This window comes from Carcharodon carcharias, chromosome 10 (assembly GCF_017639515.1).
Source record: "Carcharodon carcharias isolate sCarCar2 chromosome 10, sCarCar2.pri, whole genome shotgun sequence".
NCBI lineage: Eukaryota > Metazoa > Chordata > Chondrichthyes > Lamniformes > Lamnidae > Carcharodon > Carcharodon carcharias.
Window position 1 is genome coordinate 64,070,238 of NC_054476.1, and position 17,827 is coordinate 64,088,064.

At 43.4% G+C, this 17,827-nt stretch overlaps 1 protein-coding gene across 7 annotated transcripts in view; it reads left to right on the forward strand.

Moving 5' to 3' along the window:
- Positions 1–1,073: 1,073 nt before the first annotated feature.
- The window catches only part of LOC121283320 (potassium voltage-gated channel subfamily C member 1-like), a 118,877-nt gene continuing 102,123 nt past the window's right edge, over positions 1,074–17,827 (forward strand). For all 7 annotated transcript variants that reach the window (XM_041197776.1, XM_041197778.1, XM_041197772.1 and 4 more), the window contains exon 1: positions 1,074–1,721. In XM_041197776.1, the coding sequence (XP_041053710.1) occupies positions 1,074–1,721 (648 nt within the window). The remainder of the gene's footprint in view (positions 1,722–17,827) is intronic.

Here is a 17,827-nt window from a genome sequence, read left to right on the forward strand (position 1 = left end):
ATATTTATTTGTGTGTGAATGCCTCTGTCCAACTACCTATATGAGTATGCCTGTATTTATGTACTTTTTTTGCATGCATGTGTGTCTGTGTGTATCTGTGTGTATGTGCAAGTCTATGTAAGTGTGCCTCTCTTGTGTGTATATCTGTGTATATGTACATGAATGTCTGTTTCTGTGTTGTCTAACATTCACCCCCTCCACCACCAGTGCACAGTGGCAGCTGTGTGTACCATCTACAAGATACAGTGCAGAAACTTGTCAAGGTTTCTTCAAAAGCATCTCACAAACCCACAGCTTCTTCTACCTGGAAGGACTAGAGCAGCAGACACATATGGGAATCCAACCGCCAGCAAGATCCCCTCCAAGCTGCACACTATCTAAAATTGGAAGTATATTGCCATTCCTTCACCATCGTTCAGTCAAAACCCTGGAACTCCCTAGCCAAACAGTGAGAGTACCTACACAATGTGGACTGCAGCAGTTCAAGAAGGTGGCTCAAGGGTAATTAGCGATGGCCACATTCCATGACAAATTAAGAAAAACTCCCGATTCCCATCATACTTGCCGTCCTCCTAAAATGTAATGCGTTTCTTAAAAAAATGTGGCCTCAAAAATAATGTGGCCCAGTTGCATGTAACGTTAATGTAATAGTTCTGTCTATGGGCAGCTCTGGTTTTTTAGGTATGAACATATCTCTGTGTTAGTGTCTGGCAGCTGTCACGGGCTCTGGGACCTTGGATGGTGTTTGGAGAGCTGGCGGGGTGGAGGTGGGGGAGCTGAATTCGCGGCTGCGCAGCTTGGCTGGCGGCGGAGGGGGCTGAGCTCCTCCTTCTAGCGCGCTGCCTTTTCTTTCTCTCGCTTGTCTCCTTCTAGCACCGCCGGCCTCCAATAAAAACCATAACAATGTAGATGCAACACATGACGGATCGATAGTGAAGCTGTGAGCTCGGCGGCGGCGGCGGCGGGGTGTGTGTGTGTATGTGTGTGTGTGTTGGCTGCTGGTTAACCCGGGCTGGGAACAGGCGGTGAGTGCGGCCAGTGGACGGATGCCTGGCCGCTGTCCGTGGTGTTGAATGATCAGCTCAGTCCATGTCTCCACCTCCCGCGGCAGCACCCCAGGAAAGCGACCTCCCTCCGCGACATGTCTGATCGAGGAGATGGGCAAGGGCGACGACAACGATCGCATCGTGATAAACGTGGGAGGGACTAGGCACGAAACGTACCGGAGCACCCTGAAGACCCTGCCCGGCACTCGGCTGGCATGGCTCACCGAGCCCGGCGCCTTCGCCAATTTCGACTACGACCCCAAGGCGGACGAGTTCTTCTTCGATCGTCACCCGGGGGTCTTCGCCCACATCCTCAACTACTATCGCACGGGCAAGCTGCACTGCCCGGCCGATGTGTGCGGACCCCTATACGAGGAAGAGATCGCCTTCTGGGGCATCGATGAGACGGACGTGGAGCCTTGCTGCTGGATGACTTACCGGCAGCACCGAGACGCCGAGGAAGCTCTGGACAGCTTCGAGGCCCCCGACCTCAACAGCGGCGACGGTGACGGCGGAGGCGACGGGGTCGGGGACTCGGAGGACGAACTGGACACCAAGCGCCTCGCCCTGGGAGACTGCTCCCCCGAAGCTGGGGCCAAAGCTGGCTGGTGGAGGAAATGGCAACGCCGCATTTGGGCTCTGTTTGAAGACCCTTATTCCTCTAAATATGCACGGGTAAGAAAAAATACATTTGAAAAAATCTATCAAATAATCGTCACGTGAGTACTACAGCATTCAAACACGATCCTACATCGTAAGAACTTGGTCAAATGCATTGAGGAGCAATTGTAGAAATGCATCCAATTAAAATGAATGCAAAAGGGCATGTCCCAATTGACTTAATATCGAAAGGAGCATAATTGCAAAACACAGTCATTTGAGGAGGTAGAGAGGAGGAGGATAGAATGCTGCGAACTAGACCGAGGGTACCTGGGGGATGCATACTCACTGCAGAATTCTAGGAATACTAGACTGAGGTGTTGTATCTCCGATTTGAGATGAGAAGATTACAAATTGTAAGGGGCTTAGAACAAGCCCACTGGTGGTTGTAGTAAAATCGCGTGTCTATAAATAAATGTAAACTTGTTCAGCACATACTGGGGGTAGAGGTGACAGATATTGATGCAGTTCAAGTGGGCGCAAAGCCCTTCTTCACAATCTTAGGTGTCCGTTGCCGAGAGGTTGTGATGACCGTTTTCCAGGGAACATTTTTTTTTGGAGGGAAATTAGTAATTGGAAATGCCAATTAGATTGGTGGGTTACTTGAAGGGTTTTCTGGGAACTGGAAATATATGGTAACGCGGGACTCGCTTTACTTCGGAGAACTGGTGCTTCTGATCAAAGCTACTGAGGTAGCGCACAGCAGGAGTGCGTTTCAAATTGGGGCTGATTGATATTCCATAGGCGTGCATCCCGGGAGCAGACTGCAGAGGAATCTGAGAGTCGCCACTTTAACCTCAGATCCCAGTTTTATTCTTTAAAGAAATGAGCCGTAGGTCATCTTACAGAAGGAAGCCAGTGATTCTAGGCACTGTGTATGTTTTGTTCTTTGGTTAAAAAAAGACTCAGGCTGGAAATAGCAAGATGAACACGAACAACGTTACCATAAAGTGCTAACATCAATACAATCAAAACATCTCTAAGTGCAAATGTATATCTCAGTAATCCTGCAAAGTATGACATATTCGTATCAAGTCCATGTTTATACACTCTACAAAGCGGCTGAGATGGATGTTGAGGTTTAAAGCTTTTTCCTCTTCTATATTGCTGGCTAGATGCCGTGATACATTATTATCGCTGCCCTCAGAAAATGATAGCTATCGATTTGTAGATTATTTAAAGACTGATAGATGAATGGTGACATTGTACATTGTGACCAATCACCTTTATATAGGTGCATCCTCTTCATCTCAAACGTCTCCGTGCCCCAAAGATTGAAATCACCCGTTTCAGATGAAGAACCGGATTCTCGATGGGGCGATGCACTTGTTTGGGGCAAGATCAGTGGCGATATTAACTCGCAATGTCTCCGTTATTGCATAATAACTGTGTTGGAGCACCGCATGTAATTCAGGCTCTTAGCACACGTGATGTTCAACGAAATCGGAATGTTGTGCTGGTTTCTAAACAAATTGAGAATGTATGAAGGGTAGGGGAGAGAGAAGGCGGGAATCTGCATTTTAAACAATCCGATAAGTAGCAGTAAACAGACTATCTTTCTATATGTGAGAAATCTCAAATCATTCTGAGAACGTTTACATGCTCCATGTTGGATTGTACACGTTCCCCAGCCCTCTCACCACGCCCCCCCTCCCATGTGTTTTAGTGCTCGATTCACCAGAGACAGTGGAATGTCTATCATGATACCCATTGCAATTTCTTTCGTCGTTATTTCAAAGAAACAATTCCTTTCATATGCAGCAAAACCAAATCATGTGATTTTTCCGGACTGGATCCCAGGATCTGCGATATATATACATAGAGAGAGAAAACATTGGGGCTGGATGAGGGCTTCAGGAAGCAATGCGTGCTTCCTCAATGCTCCAGCAGGTGGTACCTGGCACCACGTCCGATTTTCCTGAAATCTCTGCAGTGGGGAAGGGAAACGGATGTTTACAGTCGACAAACCAACACATGAACAGCAGGAATACTGAAATACAGATAGACAGACAGACCGTCACGGAGGATAAATTCTTTGACTTGAAGCTGCGGAATTAACCCATTAGTTTGATGCAATGCGCGAACAGAGATAGGAGCAGATTGACCTTGAATCTGGTGGATTAACGCCCTTTCTTACAAATTGTACAGCTCAAGAATGGGATCTGCCATCTAGGCTGCCTTCTCATACTTCCTTCGAGTTTTTATGCTGAAATGGTGTGGGTTCTTCGATGTTGAGACAGGATAAAGGCAAATGACCTTCATAAATGTACCGTCACCAATAGTGACATTATATTGAAGTTACTTGGATTTGCTTAATGTTGCCGATATTCCTACTCGTAAATTGAAATTATATACAATATAGTAGATAGAGCAAATTCCCTCAGTGTGAGGAATAAAAGCATGGAATGAACGGCCTCATGTCAAATACATAAACAAAAATAGGCATGGAAATAACCGAATCAATTATTATAATTAATTCCATATTCGGAAAGTAAGCAAGAGCGTTTAAATCGGATCTCTTTACTGATTATCACTGTGTTTTCATGGTGTTCTCATTTTTGAATGAGTTTATAATCGACTGGGGACCAATATATAGCAAGTTAGCGAATTGCACATTACTAACCGAACGAAGCCAAACTGCCTCAATGCCGAATCGCAAGGACAAGGTTAGGCATAGGTGGCAATTGGCGGGGGTGGGGGGGAGTTTTTTTTTAAGGAGAATGATGATATGCGTGGAGGGTGATTGGAAACAACTTCTAGGCATGGTAGATGTACGTTTTTTTTTCTTTGACATGCCGCAATTGATTCTTCATTGTAATCAGGAAAATCTCATCTTCTTGAAAAGCAAACGTTAGGCCAAGTTTTTATTTGATTTGGTTGGTGGGTGAGGTGGAGAACAGCGTATCGTATTAGTCCTAATATCATGCATGTGATGTGACATTTCAAGACATTTACGCCTCTGCATCAAACACTTTCCTGCCAACGCTGTCTCTTTAATACAATACAGTTAGTGAAATTAGACAATGCAGTGGGTTAGTCACTGCCCTTTCACCCCTGGGACCTTGGCTCAAGTCCGAGCAGTTTGGTGGGATAAAAGTCACCTCTGTTCATTTTGGATCTATATCAAAATGAGCTTAGAATAGTCACTCCAGATCCTGGTGGGCATGGAGCCCAAAGCACATGACTGCCAGTAACTTAGCACTACATCATTAAATTACAGAACTTTACAATACAGAAACAATGCATTTGGACATCTAGCATACCCTGGATGTGTTCTCCACATGGGACACCACCTTGAAACATCAGTCTCCTGTTCACTTCCTGTATTCATTAATACCAGCCTTTCCATGCAATTATTAAATTCCTTTAAAAAATATGGACTTTGATTGTAAGAATGGCTTTTGGCAGATAATACCATATTCATCATTATTCCCATGTAAAGACATTTTTCTAACTTTTTGCCTTAATGCTTTTTGCGATTCTTAAAATCTATGCTGTTTTGTCACCATCTTCCTTAGCCCAATGGAAATATCTGTCTTTACCTTTTGATACTGAAGCCCTCTGTCAAGCCATTTCTTAACTTTTCCAGATCTTATGAAAACAGCCACTCCACAAATTTCTCTTCTTAACTATAATTCCTCATCGTGGTAACCTCCTTTTAAATGCACACTGCAAATTCCCCATTGCATCCTCCCTCTAGTGAGGTACCCAGAAATGCACACTCCAACTTATATAAGGCCTTATATAAGTTCAAACTTATATAGTTTTATACTCCTTGCAGTTGTATTCTATGGCACTAGATACAAAGCTAAGGTAATTGTTTGCCTTTTTTGTGGTCTTATCTTCTAGCACTGTTACCTTAATGCCCTGCATCACTTGATGACAGGGTTCTTTTGCTGATCAGCTCCATTTAAAATTGTGCTATGTAGGATGTATTATCTTTCATTATTATTTCCAAAGTATATGACTTCACACTAACCATATTGAATTGCATTTGCCTCCTGTCTGCCATGCTGCATGGCAGTAACAATTATCAGTCTTGGCTGGAATCCCCAATTTAGTATCAATGACAAATTTCAATATTTTCCAATCAATTCCTAAGTCCAGGTTATTAACATATACACTAGCCTATCTTTGATTGTGGAGCACACAGGGAGTCAAGGCCTTGTGTAGTCTTCAGGTGGCGAGGTATAGAGGGCAAAGAATTGTTGAGTTTATTGGTGCAAAGGGATTCCTCTGCACTATAGGTTGAGCAGCTAGAAGATGTAAAACTGATGCACTATAGTACCATCACTGGCAGGACAGTGCAATTACAGTGTAATAAGTTTATGCAAACACTTTTCATGATAAGTAGGAATCTAGAATGTGAAACATGACAGAAAAATGCGATGAAGATTTTAAATATAAATTTGTGTAGGAAAGGTAAGAGGAAGTAGGTGGTCAGTAGGAATGTGGAGTTGAAGTTACAATCAGATCAGCCATGATCTTGTTAGATGGCAGAGCAGGCTCGAGGGGCTGAGTGGCCTATTTCTGCTCCTAATTTGTATGAAGTTAGATAGCCAAATAAAGACAGCCCAACAGAGACCCCTACTGAGGACTACTCATATTGTTTGATTTTGGGAAACTTCCTATTCCCTCACACTCTACCCTTTCCCTTTAATTACTTATCTATGTTAAATATATGTCCTTTTAATTCTAAGTGCAAGTATCTTTGCCAAAGGTATCTTATTTGATTCCTTGCCAAGTGCTTTTTGAATACATACACTAAATTTCCTTTATCTATCCTCACTCTTATTTCTCCAAAAAATTGTATTAGGTTGGTCAAGCATGACTTTCCTTTTAAGAATTCAGTATCTGGTCTAGCTCATGTTTTTGTAAATACTCAGTAATGTCATCCCATATTGCAGACTGAAGTGATACTAACTGACCTAGACTTCCTAGCTTATCCCTCTCTCTATTCTTGAAGAGAAGTGTCATGTTTACCACCCTCCAGTCCCCAGGCATAGATTTTCTTTCCAAAGTATTTTGGAACATTATATCTCTTTTCCTGTTCTTTACTGGTACATGTTCTCTGGTTTCCATCTTCATTTTCTCTTCCCCATTCAGACTGATAATACATTCATAGCAAACATTTCAGTTTTCTTTCCATTTTTCTGCACTGATCATGCTTTTGATATTTTTTCCTAACTTGCCTTCAGGATCCTCAAATATAAATCAGTTGGCCCTGAAAGCTTGTCTGCCTTAAAGTTTGAGAAACTTCTTTATTACCATTTCTTGATTAATAACTAACTGTCCTACACTACCTCTGGCAGCTTTACAATTCTAATATCCATGTCCTTTGTGAAAACTGAGGCAGAGTATTTCCATTCCCTAACTCTCTAGGTCAAGCTTGCCTCCTTTTTATTATTACTGTATTCGGTTTGATTATTCTCTGCATACTAATGCGGCATTACTGCTTTGCTCATTTTTAGTCTTTCTAATGTCTCTTTTGTAGGTTTCCTATACATTTTATATTTGCCATTGATTTTTCAAAAAGAACAATTTGCCCAATGTGCTAATCTTTTTTTGCTATTTTTAATATTTAATTTGAGCTAATTTCACTGTTCATCCAGGAAATCCCAGTCCTCAAGGCACTTTCCTTTTTCCTTTATTGAAGTGCTCTTGAATTGCAACTTTCCATCCTCTGTTTAAATATGTTCCATTGCTACATTTCTATTTGCTAAATTTGCCTTCCATTTAATCTGGGAGAAGTTTCTTTTGCCTTGGTATAATTATTCTTCTCCTCAGTCAATTACTCATATTTTGATTTCTCTCTTTCCTTTCCTATATTTGCACTGGGCGTAATTTTACAGTGGGAATTGCTTCCCAAATATTCTCCTTGGCTTTATGTCACCTATTTGCTCTGCTTCATAATTATTCTCCTCCAGAAAAGTCACAGATGGTTGATCTGGGAAATGGAAACTAATGCCCTGGTACAGCAGGAAGGCTCTTCTTAAACTCTGTCTGACATATGTTGTTAGGCCAGTGCAGATGAAGCTTTCCTCTGCAACTAACTGTTTTGTACCTGACCTGCAAGTGCTTGATGCTGACATGTGCCTAAAATTGTTTAATTTCTCACCCCTCATTGTGCTAAATGAAAAAACAAACAAAAAAGTCAAAAATATATAAACTTAGATCTCACTCCAAACTATGTTGGAAACTGTTCATGTTCCTGTCTCGACTGGAAGATTTTCTAGTAAAATTTACTAACAACAATGATTTTGGAATAATTATTTTAAAAAAAACAGTGTACAGAAAACACAATCTGCTATGGTAATAAATTACATGGATTAGAGAGGTGATAATTTTGCATCCCTGATCTCTGCTGATAGGAGACCAGTCAAGGTGCTACAGTTGGCCTCTTCAGTGCCCTTTTCAGAGTTCTTGCTCCTGATTACTTGACTGGAAGTTGCACACTTTGGATATGGATAGGGGTCGTCTAGACTGTAATACTCCTCCCACCCTGTCAAAGTTTATTTGTAACTGGTTACTTGTGGGTTAGGTGCTGGAATCAGTATCTGGGGTTTCCCACTTGTGTGCTTACCACCCCATGATTTTCTACCCATTCATTTTAACGTAGAGGAAAATTATGCGCTGGTAAATGCAGAAAGCTAGTTTTTTAGCAAAAAAAAAGAGATGAACATGTAATGCACAAAATGAATGTCAAGCCAAAGCATGTTTAAATATTTTTTTCAGATTTCCCATGGGGTGGCTGTAGATTATGTTAGGGCCATTGGCTGTCAGCCATCTGCTTACATCCTGTTTCTGAAGTCTGTTAAAATCAGACCTACAGCTTGGTACTAAGATTGCAGATTGGTCAGGTAGAGTATTTGTATAGATCATTGCTGGGGGTTGGGGGGATGGGATGGTGAAGATGTGTAGTAGCTTTGAGATGTAAGAAATTTAATGAATTATTTATATAGTACAAATTGCATGCTTCAGAGAACCTGTTCCCCATATGTTCAAGCTTGCTATGTGGGGGAGTATGTGTGTGAGCACAGAATGTGTGGTGAGTGGAAAGATTACACTATGTCATTGAGAGTGTATTCTCCATTTTAATTAGTTTCTTTTCTTTGTTCATGGGATATGAGCATTGCTGGCAGGGACAGCATTTGTTGTTATCCCTAGTTGTCCTTGAAAAGGTGATGATGAGCCATCTCCTTGAACCACTGAAGTCCCTGTGGTGTAGGTATACTTCCAGTGCTGTTAGGAAGGCAGTTCCAGGATTTTGATGCAGTGGCAACGAATGAAAGGTGATAAAGTCCCGGGTCTGGATGGTGTGTGTCTTGGAGAGGAACTTGCAAGTGGTGATGTTCTTGTGTGACTGCTGTCCTTCTCCATCTGAATGTTAGAGGTTGTGGGTTTGGAAGATGTTGCTGAAGCAGCCTTGGCATGTTGCTGCAGTCCATGTTGTATATGGTACACACTATCACTACTGTGCACCAGTAGTAGAAGGAGTAAATGTTTAAGGTAGTGGATGGTGCTGAGCTTCATGAATGTTATTGGAGCTACACTCATCGAGGCAAGTGGACCATACTTCATTACATTCCTGACTTGTGCCTAGTAGATGGCAAAAAAGCTTTGGGGAGTCAGGAGGTGAGTTACTCACCGCAGGATTCCTAGCCTCTGACCTGCTCTTGTAGCCACAGTATTGATATAGCTAGTCCAGTTCAGTTTCTGGTCAATAGCAACCCCAGGATGTTGATGATGGGGGTTTCAGCAAGGGTAATGCCATTGAACGTCAAGCGGAATGATTAGATTCTCTCTTGTTGAAAATGGTCATTGCCTGGCAATGAGTTTTCCTTTATGAATTTTATGCATGCTTGTACTGGGGAATGGGACTTCTCAAATTATTGTCAGCATCAAGCACTCCTACTTCAGGTATAATGTAGTTATATAGGATAGATTTTCCAAATCCTTTGCAGCAAGCATTTTTCTCAATAATGCTTCAAGTGTATTAGGTCTTTGCCCAATCTAAGAACTCGCAACATCTGCACTAGATAGAGTTAAGGCCCCTTTCCATTAAATGCTTCTGTTAGGTAAAATATAGGAGAATGTTAAGCCAAATCTCCCTTCAAACAGTTCCAGATTAGGTATAACACAAGTTAAGTAGAGGTTAAAGCTTCCTTTTGCTATGTGGATAGCATGTATCTAGAGGTGGTCACCCCACACCTTACGAGTATGAAGGCAGGGAAGGAATGAATGACTGCCAGACAGTTAAGGTGTTCTAGGCAGGTATTGCAAGAGTCCTTTGAGTGTATCTCCTTCTCTAACTAGTACTCAGTTCTGAATACTGGTGAGGGCAGTGGTTCCTCTGGGAAATATAACCAGAGCCAAGGTCACATCTCATGGGTAGCTTGGTTGTGTGGGGGTGAATGGGAGGGGGGAAATCATGGAGGAGGATGGCCAGGAAAGCAATAGTGATAGGGGAACAGACAGGCATTTCTGAGAGTGAACAGCTAGCGTCTATGGTGCATATTAGTACAATGACATAGGTAGAAAAAGGGATAAGGTCTTGTAAGTAAATTTTAGGGAGTTAGGAAAGAAATTAAAAAGTTGGATCTCAAATGAATACTCAGCATGCCACGTGCTAATGAGTACAGAAATGGGAGGTTAGTGTGGCTAAGTGCATGGCTGGAGAGGTAGTGGAGTAGGAAGGGGTATTGGTAGCAGTTCTGGTGCAGGTGGGACCTGTACAAGTTGAACAGCTTGCAGTCATCAGGGTCAGGACCAATATCTTGGCAGGAAGGTTTGCCAGTGCTGTTGGGGAAGGTTTAAACTAGCTTAGCAGTGTGATGGCAACCTGATTGTAGATTCAGTAGGGAGAGAAGCAAAGCTTGAAATAGAAAGCAGGAAATTAGTAAGTGAGATGGAAGGCTCTGGAAACAAAGGCTAGAAAATAGACAACAAAGGAGCTGTTTATTGATTAGTGGTATATACTTCAATACAAAATATCTAGTGAATAAGGCAGATGAACTGAGGGTACAGATGGATACTTGGACATATGATTTCAAAATTACAAAGGAAATTATGAAAGCAAGGAGAAGACATGAAAATAATATTGGTAAGTTAAATCACGGAAAACCCAAAGATGTTATATAAACACATAAAGAGCTCGAGGGTAACTAAGGAAAGAGTAGAACCAATTAAAGACCGAAAAGATGACATGTGAGAGGAGGTGGATGACTTGGGCATGGCTTTTAATGAATACTTTGCATATGTTTTCACAAAACACAGGGATGAGGCAGACATTATACAAAAGGAGGGGTGTGAAATATTAGATGGGATAAACATTGTGAGTGAGGAAATATTAAGGCATTTAGCATCCTGGAAAGTGGATAAACCAGCAGACCAGAATGCAAGTCTCTCTGGCTAAAGGCATGGTGTTGGAGGGCTAGAGAACTGCTAATGTTGTATCATGTTTAGAAAGGCGATAGCCCATGCTATTACAGATCAGTCAGCTGAATCTTGATGGTAGGCAAAATTATTGGAAAAAATTCCAAGAGACAGTATAAATCATCATTTAGAAGGTCTGGATTAACCAAGGGCAGTCAGCAAAGATTTGATATATGGAAGGTTGTGTTTAACTAAATTGATTTAATTTTTTGAGGAGGTAACAAGGAGGGTTGATGAGGGTAGAGTGTTTGATGTAGTCTATATGGATTTTAGTAAGGCTTTTAACAAAGTCTTACATGGCTGCCTGGTCAGAAAACTAAAAGCTTGTGAGATCTAAGGAGAGTGACAAGTTGGGCCCAAAATTGGCTCAACAGAAGAAAGCAAAGGATGGCTGATGGTTATATTTGTGATTGGAAAACCAGTGGGGGTCCCTTGTTGTTCATGGTATTTATCAATGATTTAGATGAAAATGTAAGGGACATGATTAAGAAGTTTGCAGATGACATGGAAATTGGCTTTGTGGTTGATAGTGAGATAGAAAGCGGTAGATTGCTGAAAGATATCAATGGATTGGTCGGATTGGCAGAAAAGTGGCAAATGGAATTCAATCTGGAAAAGTGTGAGATAATGCATTTAGGGAGGGCAAACAAAGCAAGGGAAAACACAGTAAATGGTACAATACTGAGAAGTTGTAGAGGAACAGAGGGACCTTAGTGTGCATGTCCATAAATCCTGAAGGTAGTAGGACTGATAGATGAGGTGGTTAAGAAGGTGCACAGGAAACTTTACTTTACTTTATGAGACCTAGAGTATAAGAGCAGGGAGATTATGCTGGAACTGTATAAAATACTAGTTAGACCATAGCTAGAGTATTGGTTACAGTTCTGGTCACTGCATTACTAGAAGGATGGTGATTTCACTAGAGAGGGTCTGGAAATTTATGAGGATGTTGCCAGGAATGGAGAATTTTAACTATGAGGACAGATCGGATAGGCGACGGTTGTTTTCTTTAGAACAGAGGAAGCTGAGTAAGATATAAATGAGGTGCATAAAATTATGAGGGGGCTAAATAAAGTGGATAGGAAGGACTAATGTTAGCAGAGAGGTCAATAGCCAGGGTGTATTATATTAAATTCATTCATGGGATGTGGTCATTGCTGGCTAGGCCAGCATTTATTGCCCCATCCCTAATTGCCCTTGAGAAGATAATGGTGAACAGCCTGCTTAAAGTTCTAAAGATTTAAAGTGATTGGCAGAACAATTAAAGGAGAGTTGAGGAGAATTCTTTTCATCCAGAATGTGGTGGCGTCTGGAACTCACTGCCTGAAAGGATGGTAGGGGCAAAACCCCTCATTGTATTTAATAAGAAGTTGGATAAGCATCTGATATGCTGTAACCTGGACTAAGAGCTGGAAAGTGGGATGAGGCAGGATAGATCTTTATCGGCCAGCGCAGCCACAAAGGGCTAAACGACCTCCTTCTGTGCTGTAAATATTCTATATTTCTATGTTTCTAATCTGTCCCATCAAGCACTCCCAGGTCAGGTACATAGGAACATAGGACAAACAGGCATAGAGAAGCCCCGTCACACGGTTCATCAAAGTTGCTCCCAAAACCCAGGGAAATAATAACTCCTACCCTTGTATTCCTCATTTTCTGCCCTCACTAAGGAGAAAAAAATATTCAATAAGGCCCGCTTGTGGGCATGAGGATCACAATGTGCTATTATCCCTGAACCAATGGAAGTGATGGAGGTAGAATACAAACTTCAAGCTGAATGGCTGAACACCTAGCAGGAGGCCCAGGTTTGTGCAAGACTAGAACCAATTGAAACTAGCCTGCACTTTATAAATCAGCTTGGACCTCTTTGATGGGAGAGTGCTGGAAGTCACAAGAATATTAGAATAATTGCTTACAATTTGCAGCACAGAAATAGGCCATTTGGCCTCACTGTTCCATGCAGGTGTCCATACCCCACTCAAGCCCCATCTCACCCTCTGAGTGGAAGAAATCTGAGCAATGGCATAGCAGGCCAGAGAGAGGGCTCCCAGGTTCTCTGATACAGCAGTGGAGCCTTCCTACAGAAGTGGAAAGGAGGATCTTTCTGCAGATAAACACTGCAAAGACAGTGTAGCAGTTAGCTGTGGAGGTCAATGCCAGTTGGCTGGCCCTGAGGACCTGGATATGGTGACCTCAAAGGAATGTATCTTTAAATGCCATATCATACAAATCACACCACCAATCTCACACCCTGCTCAATGCACTACATCTACATCACTCACCCATCAGCATTTTCTAGCAATTAGGACTCATGCCTAACATTCAGATGAAATCTCACCATCACACACTTACCTCTGCTGCAAGCCTCACGCCCACACCTCACAGTTTCAGCACATTTCCAGCTATTCAGCTGTGACAGGCACATCATCTAAGCACATTGTAACACACTCACTGACACTTCCCTCTCTCTCTTACAGGACAACGTGGCACATAACAGGAGGAAAAGACCTGATGAGGGACAGGCACAGCTGCATCTCCTGAGCCCCTTGGGGGAAATTGTGCTCAGCATTATTGGCATGGCCATTATTGAGTCCAAGATAATCGTTGTTGCTGAATCCCTCCAGGATGATGGTATGTTCCTGCCTCATGCATTTTGCAAATCCCACATCACCTTCATTCCACACTCTTGTATGAAGTACAAATTGCACATGATGTAACTGTGCAGCTCTTACATTGCAACCACCCCTGTTCTCCCCTTGTGTATTTATGCTTTCAGATACCTAAGACCTTCTGCCTGGCAAGCCAAGGGTGCCTCAGGATGAAGGCCCAGAGGAACAGCACACGTCTGAAGAAGAAGCATTGACACTCGATCTGCCACTCACAGCCACCAGCTCAGATACTGGCACTGCACATAACTTATACGATAGATTACATCTGCCTGATGTAAGTCACTAGTTAAGATGGGCTGCAGAAAGGGCAGTGTGAGTGCCAGCTTGCTGGAGGGCTAGGCGGTAGGCGAGTTCTGCTTCAGGACTTTAATGGGGACATTGATTGGGCTGTGTTCAGGAAAAGGCTGATGAGCATGCACACAGAAATGCTTGGTGCAGACAGCCTGTTGTCACTGTCAAGGAGAACGGATGAGTCCTGCTCCAACTTGGCACAGGACTTTGTGCCAAGCTTAGCGCATTTTGCCCAGCATGAAAGTGGTGGCCAACTTCATTCACATACTTGTGGACTCAGCAATGATGCAGCATCTGATGGCTGATGTCTCAGCTTCTATTGTACCACAGGCAAGAGCTACCTAACATTTGAGTGCTTCAGTGCAAGTTCAGACTGAGGTCATGAAATCTGTTACTGTGCAAGATCTGCCTGTTGCCATGCCGGCTCAGATTGCTGTCATCATGGCTGCAGATATCAATGCTCAAAGGGGCTTGCAGGATCTCATAGCAGTCCAGAAATCTGTGCTGTACCAGAATATAGGATTGTCGAGGCATTGTCCAGGGGAATGGTCATGGTTCTGTGCTGCATGAACCTCTTGTCCTCTCTCAGGATGACAGAATTCATGCTCATACCACTGCTAGTACTCCTACTCTTGCCTCTCAGCCAAGCAGCCCAGGCTTCTATCGCCCAGTCTAAGGTGGTGCAGCCTGAAACTGGGCCCTGAAGACCCAGAGCTGCCTGGGGGCGAGTTGCAAGGTCAACTGAAAAGCAGCAGCCATCCACAGGCCATGCTGCAGAAATGGGGGTGGAACTGCATAGGAGCACTAGGCAAGGCAAAGGCAAGCACAAAGGGAATGCAGATGGATGAGTATTGTATGTATTGTTGGAATTGTTGTTGGAGAGGAGGTGTTAGGCATCTTGAAGAATATTAAGGTGGATAAGTCCCCAGGGCCAGATGGGATCTACCCCAGAGTACTGAGGGAGGCAAGGGATGAGATTGCTGGGGCCTTGACAGAAATCTTTGTATCCTCACTGGCTACGGATGAGGTCCCAGAGGACTGGAGAATGGCCAATGTTGTTCCATTGTTTAAGAAGGGTAGCAGAGATAATCCAGGAAATTGCAGACCGGTGAGCCTTATGTCAGTGGTAGGGAAATTATTGGAGAAGATTCTTCATGACAGGATTTACTAACATTTGGAAGCAAATAGGCGTATTAGTGACAGGCAGCATGGTTTTGTGAAGGGGAGGTCGTGTCTCACTAACTTGATCGAGTTTTTCAAGGAAGTGACAAAGATGATCGACAATGGAAGGGCAGTGGATGTTATATACATGGATTTCAGTAAGGCCTTTGACAAGGTCCTTCATGGCCGACTGGTACAGAAGTTAAAGTCGCACAGGATCAGAGGTGAGCTGGCAAGATGGATACACAATTGGCTTGGTCATAGAAGACAGAGAGTAGCAGTGGAAGGGTGCTTTTCTGAATGGAGAGCAGTGACTAGTGGAGTTCTGCAGGGATCAGTGCTGGGACCTTTGCTGTTTGTGGTATACATAAATGATTTGGAGGAAAATGTAACTGGGCTAATTAGTAAGTTTGCAGACGGAACTAAAGTTGGAGGAGTTGCAGATAATGAGGAGTATTGTTAAAGGATACAACGGGATATAGATCGGTTGGAGACTTGGGCGGAGAAATAGCAGATGGAGTTTAATCCAGACAAATGCGAGGTAATGCATCTTGGAAGGTCTAAAACAGGCAGGAATTATACAGTAAATGGCAGAACCCTTAAGTGCATCGACAGGCAGAGGGATCTGGGTGTACAGGTCCACAGGTCACTGAAAGTGGCAACGCAGGTGGATAAGGTAGTCAGGAAGGCATATGGCATGCTTGCCTTCATCGGCAGGGGTATTGAATATAAAAGCTGGAAAGTCATGCTGCAGCTGTATAGACCTTGGTTAGGCCACACTTGGAATATTGTGTGCAATTCTGGTCACCACATTACCAGAAGGATATCTCCACATGCATTGGAGAGGGTGCAGAGGAGGTTTACCAGGATACTGCCTGGTCTGGAGGTTATTAGCTATGAAGAGAGGTTGGAGAAACTCGGATTGTTCTCACTAGAGTGACGGAGATTGAGGGGCGACTTGATAGAAGTTTACAAAATTATGAGTGGCATGGACAGAGTAGATAGAAGCTTTTTCCCAGGGTGGAAGAGTCAATTACTAGGGGACATAGATTTAAGGTGAGAGGAGAAAACTATAGAGGAGATGTGCGGGGCAAGGTTTTTACGCAGAGGGTAGTAAGTGTCTGGAATTCGCTGCCAGAGGAAGTGGTGGAAGCAGGTATGATAGTGGTGTTTAAGAGGCAGCTTGACAAATACATGAATAGGATGGGAATAGAGGGATACGGACCCCGGAAATGCAAAATGTTTTAGTTGATGGGCAATATGATCGGCGCAGGCTTGGAGGGCCGAAGGGCCTGTTCCTGTGCTATACTTTTCTTTGTTCTTTGTTCTTTGAAAGTTGGTATGGAATGGTTGTTTCGTGGTATCTTTCATTTCAGTACTTTGGTCAAGAGATTGCTGTAATGGTCTATAATAGAGGGATGGAAAGGTGGGGAAGTATGGAGCAATGCTGATTCCTTGGGGTTTTTTTTCCGATGAACCAGAGTCTGATGAGCTGCTCACAGGATAGCCTGTCTGGAGTGATGATGTCTTGGATGCCTCTGCTCTTCCTATTTCTCCTCCTCCTTTTCTTCTTCATCCTCCTGAGGTGGTTGTAAAAGCCTTGGTGGCAACGTGGTAGTCTTCATGATGTACAGGTTGTGGAAGGCGCAGCAGGCCATCATAGATTGAGAGAGATGCTCTGGTGAATACTAAGTACTGGAGGTTTCCCCAAGTAGTCCAGGCAGGACACCAATGCTCTGCTTCATGACATTCCTCAATGCAGCATGGCTGTCTTGTAGAAGTGTGGTATACGTGTGGGTGGGTGTTGGAGGGGAGCCATCATCTGCATAGAGAACAAATTGCCTTTGTCACCAAGCAGCCGTCTTTGGGTTGGATATTGTGGTTTGAAGATGGCTTGAATGGTTGACTGGTGCAAGATGAAAGCATCATGACTGCTGCTAGGACAGCAGGAATTCAACAATGCGATGGTCTGGGCCAGGTCACACACCAACTACATGTTCAGGGATTGGAATCCATTGCAGTGGCAGAACACCTCTCCATTGAGATGTGGCACTCTCAAGGCTACATGCTTGCAGTCAATAGTTTCCTACTCTATTGGGAATCCTGCTTTCCTGTCAAAGCCATATAACCCCTCTTCCTGCTCCTCTCTGCTTAGAGGGAAGACAATAAAGTTCCCTATTCTGGCACACAGGTCCTCGCTGACCTCCCTGAGACAGTGATGAATGGTGAACTGAGATATGTTGGTAGTGTCAGCCTGGAGAGATGCTGAGGTATAGAAATTGAAGGCCACAATAACCTTGACGATCTTTGGCAGTGCCATTCAGGTCTGATTGAAAATGTTGGCGCAGTTCAGTGACCACCTCCTGGATAAAGTGTAGTTGCCACAGGCACTGGTCATAAATTTGCACCTGGAAATACTGTTGAAAGAGCCTCCTGCCTCAAGCTCCTGCTGAGAGCCCTCCTTCTCCCTCTGTGAACAGCTTCTCCTCTCTACTGCATCTTCCCGTCATGCTGCAGCCCAAGAGAAACTGAACTATATGTGATTGAGCACAAGTGATCCACTCG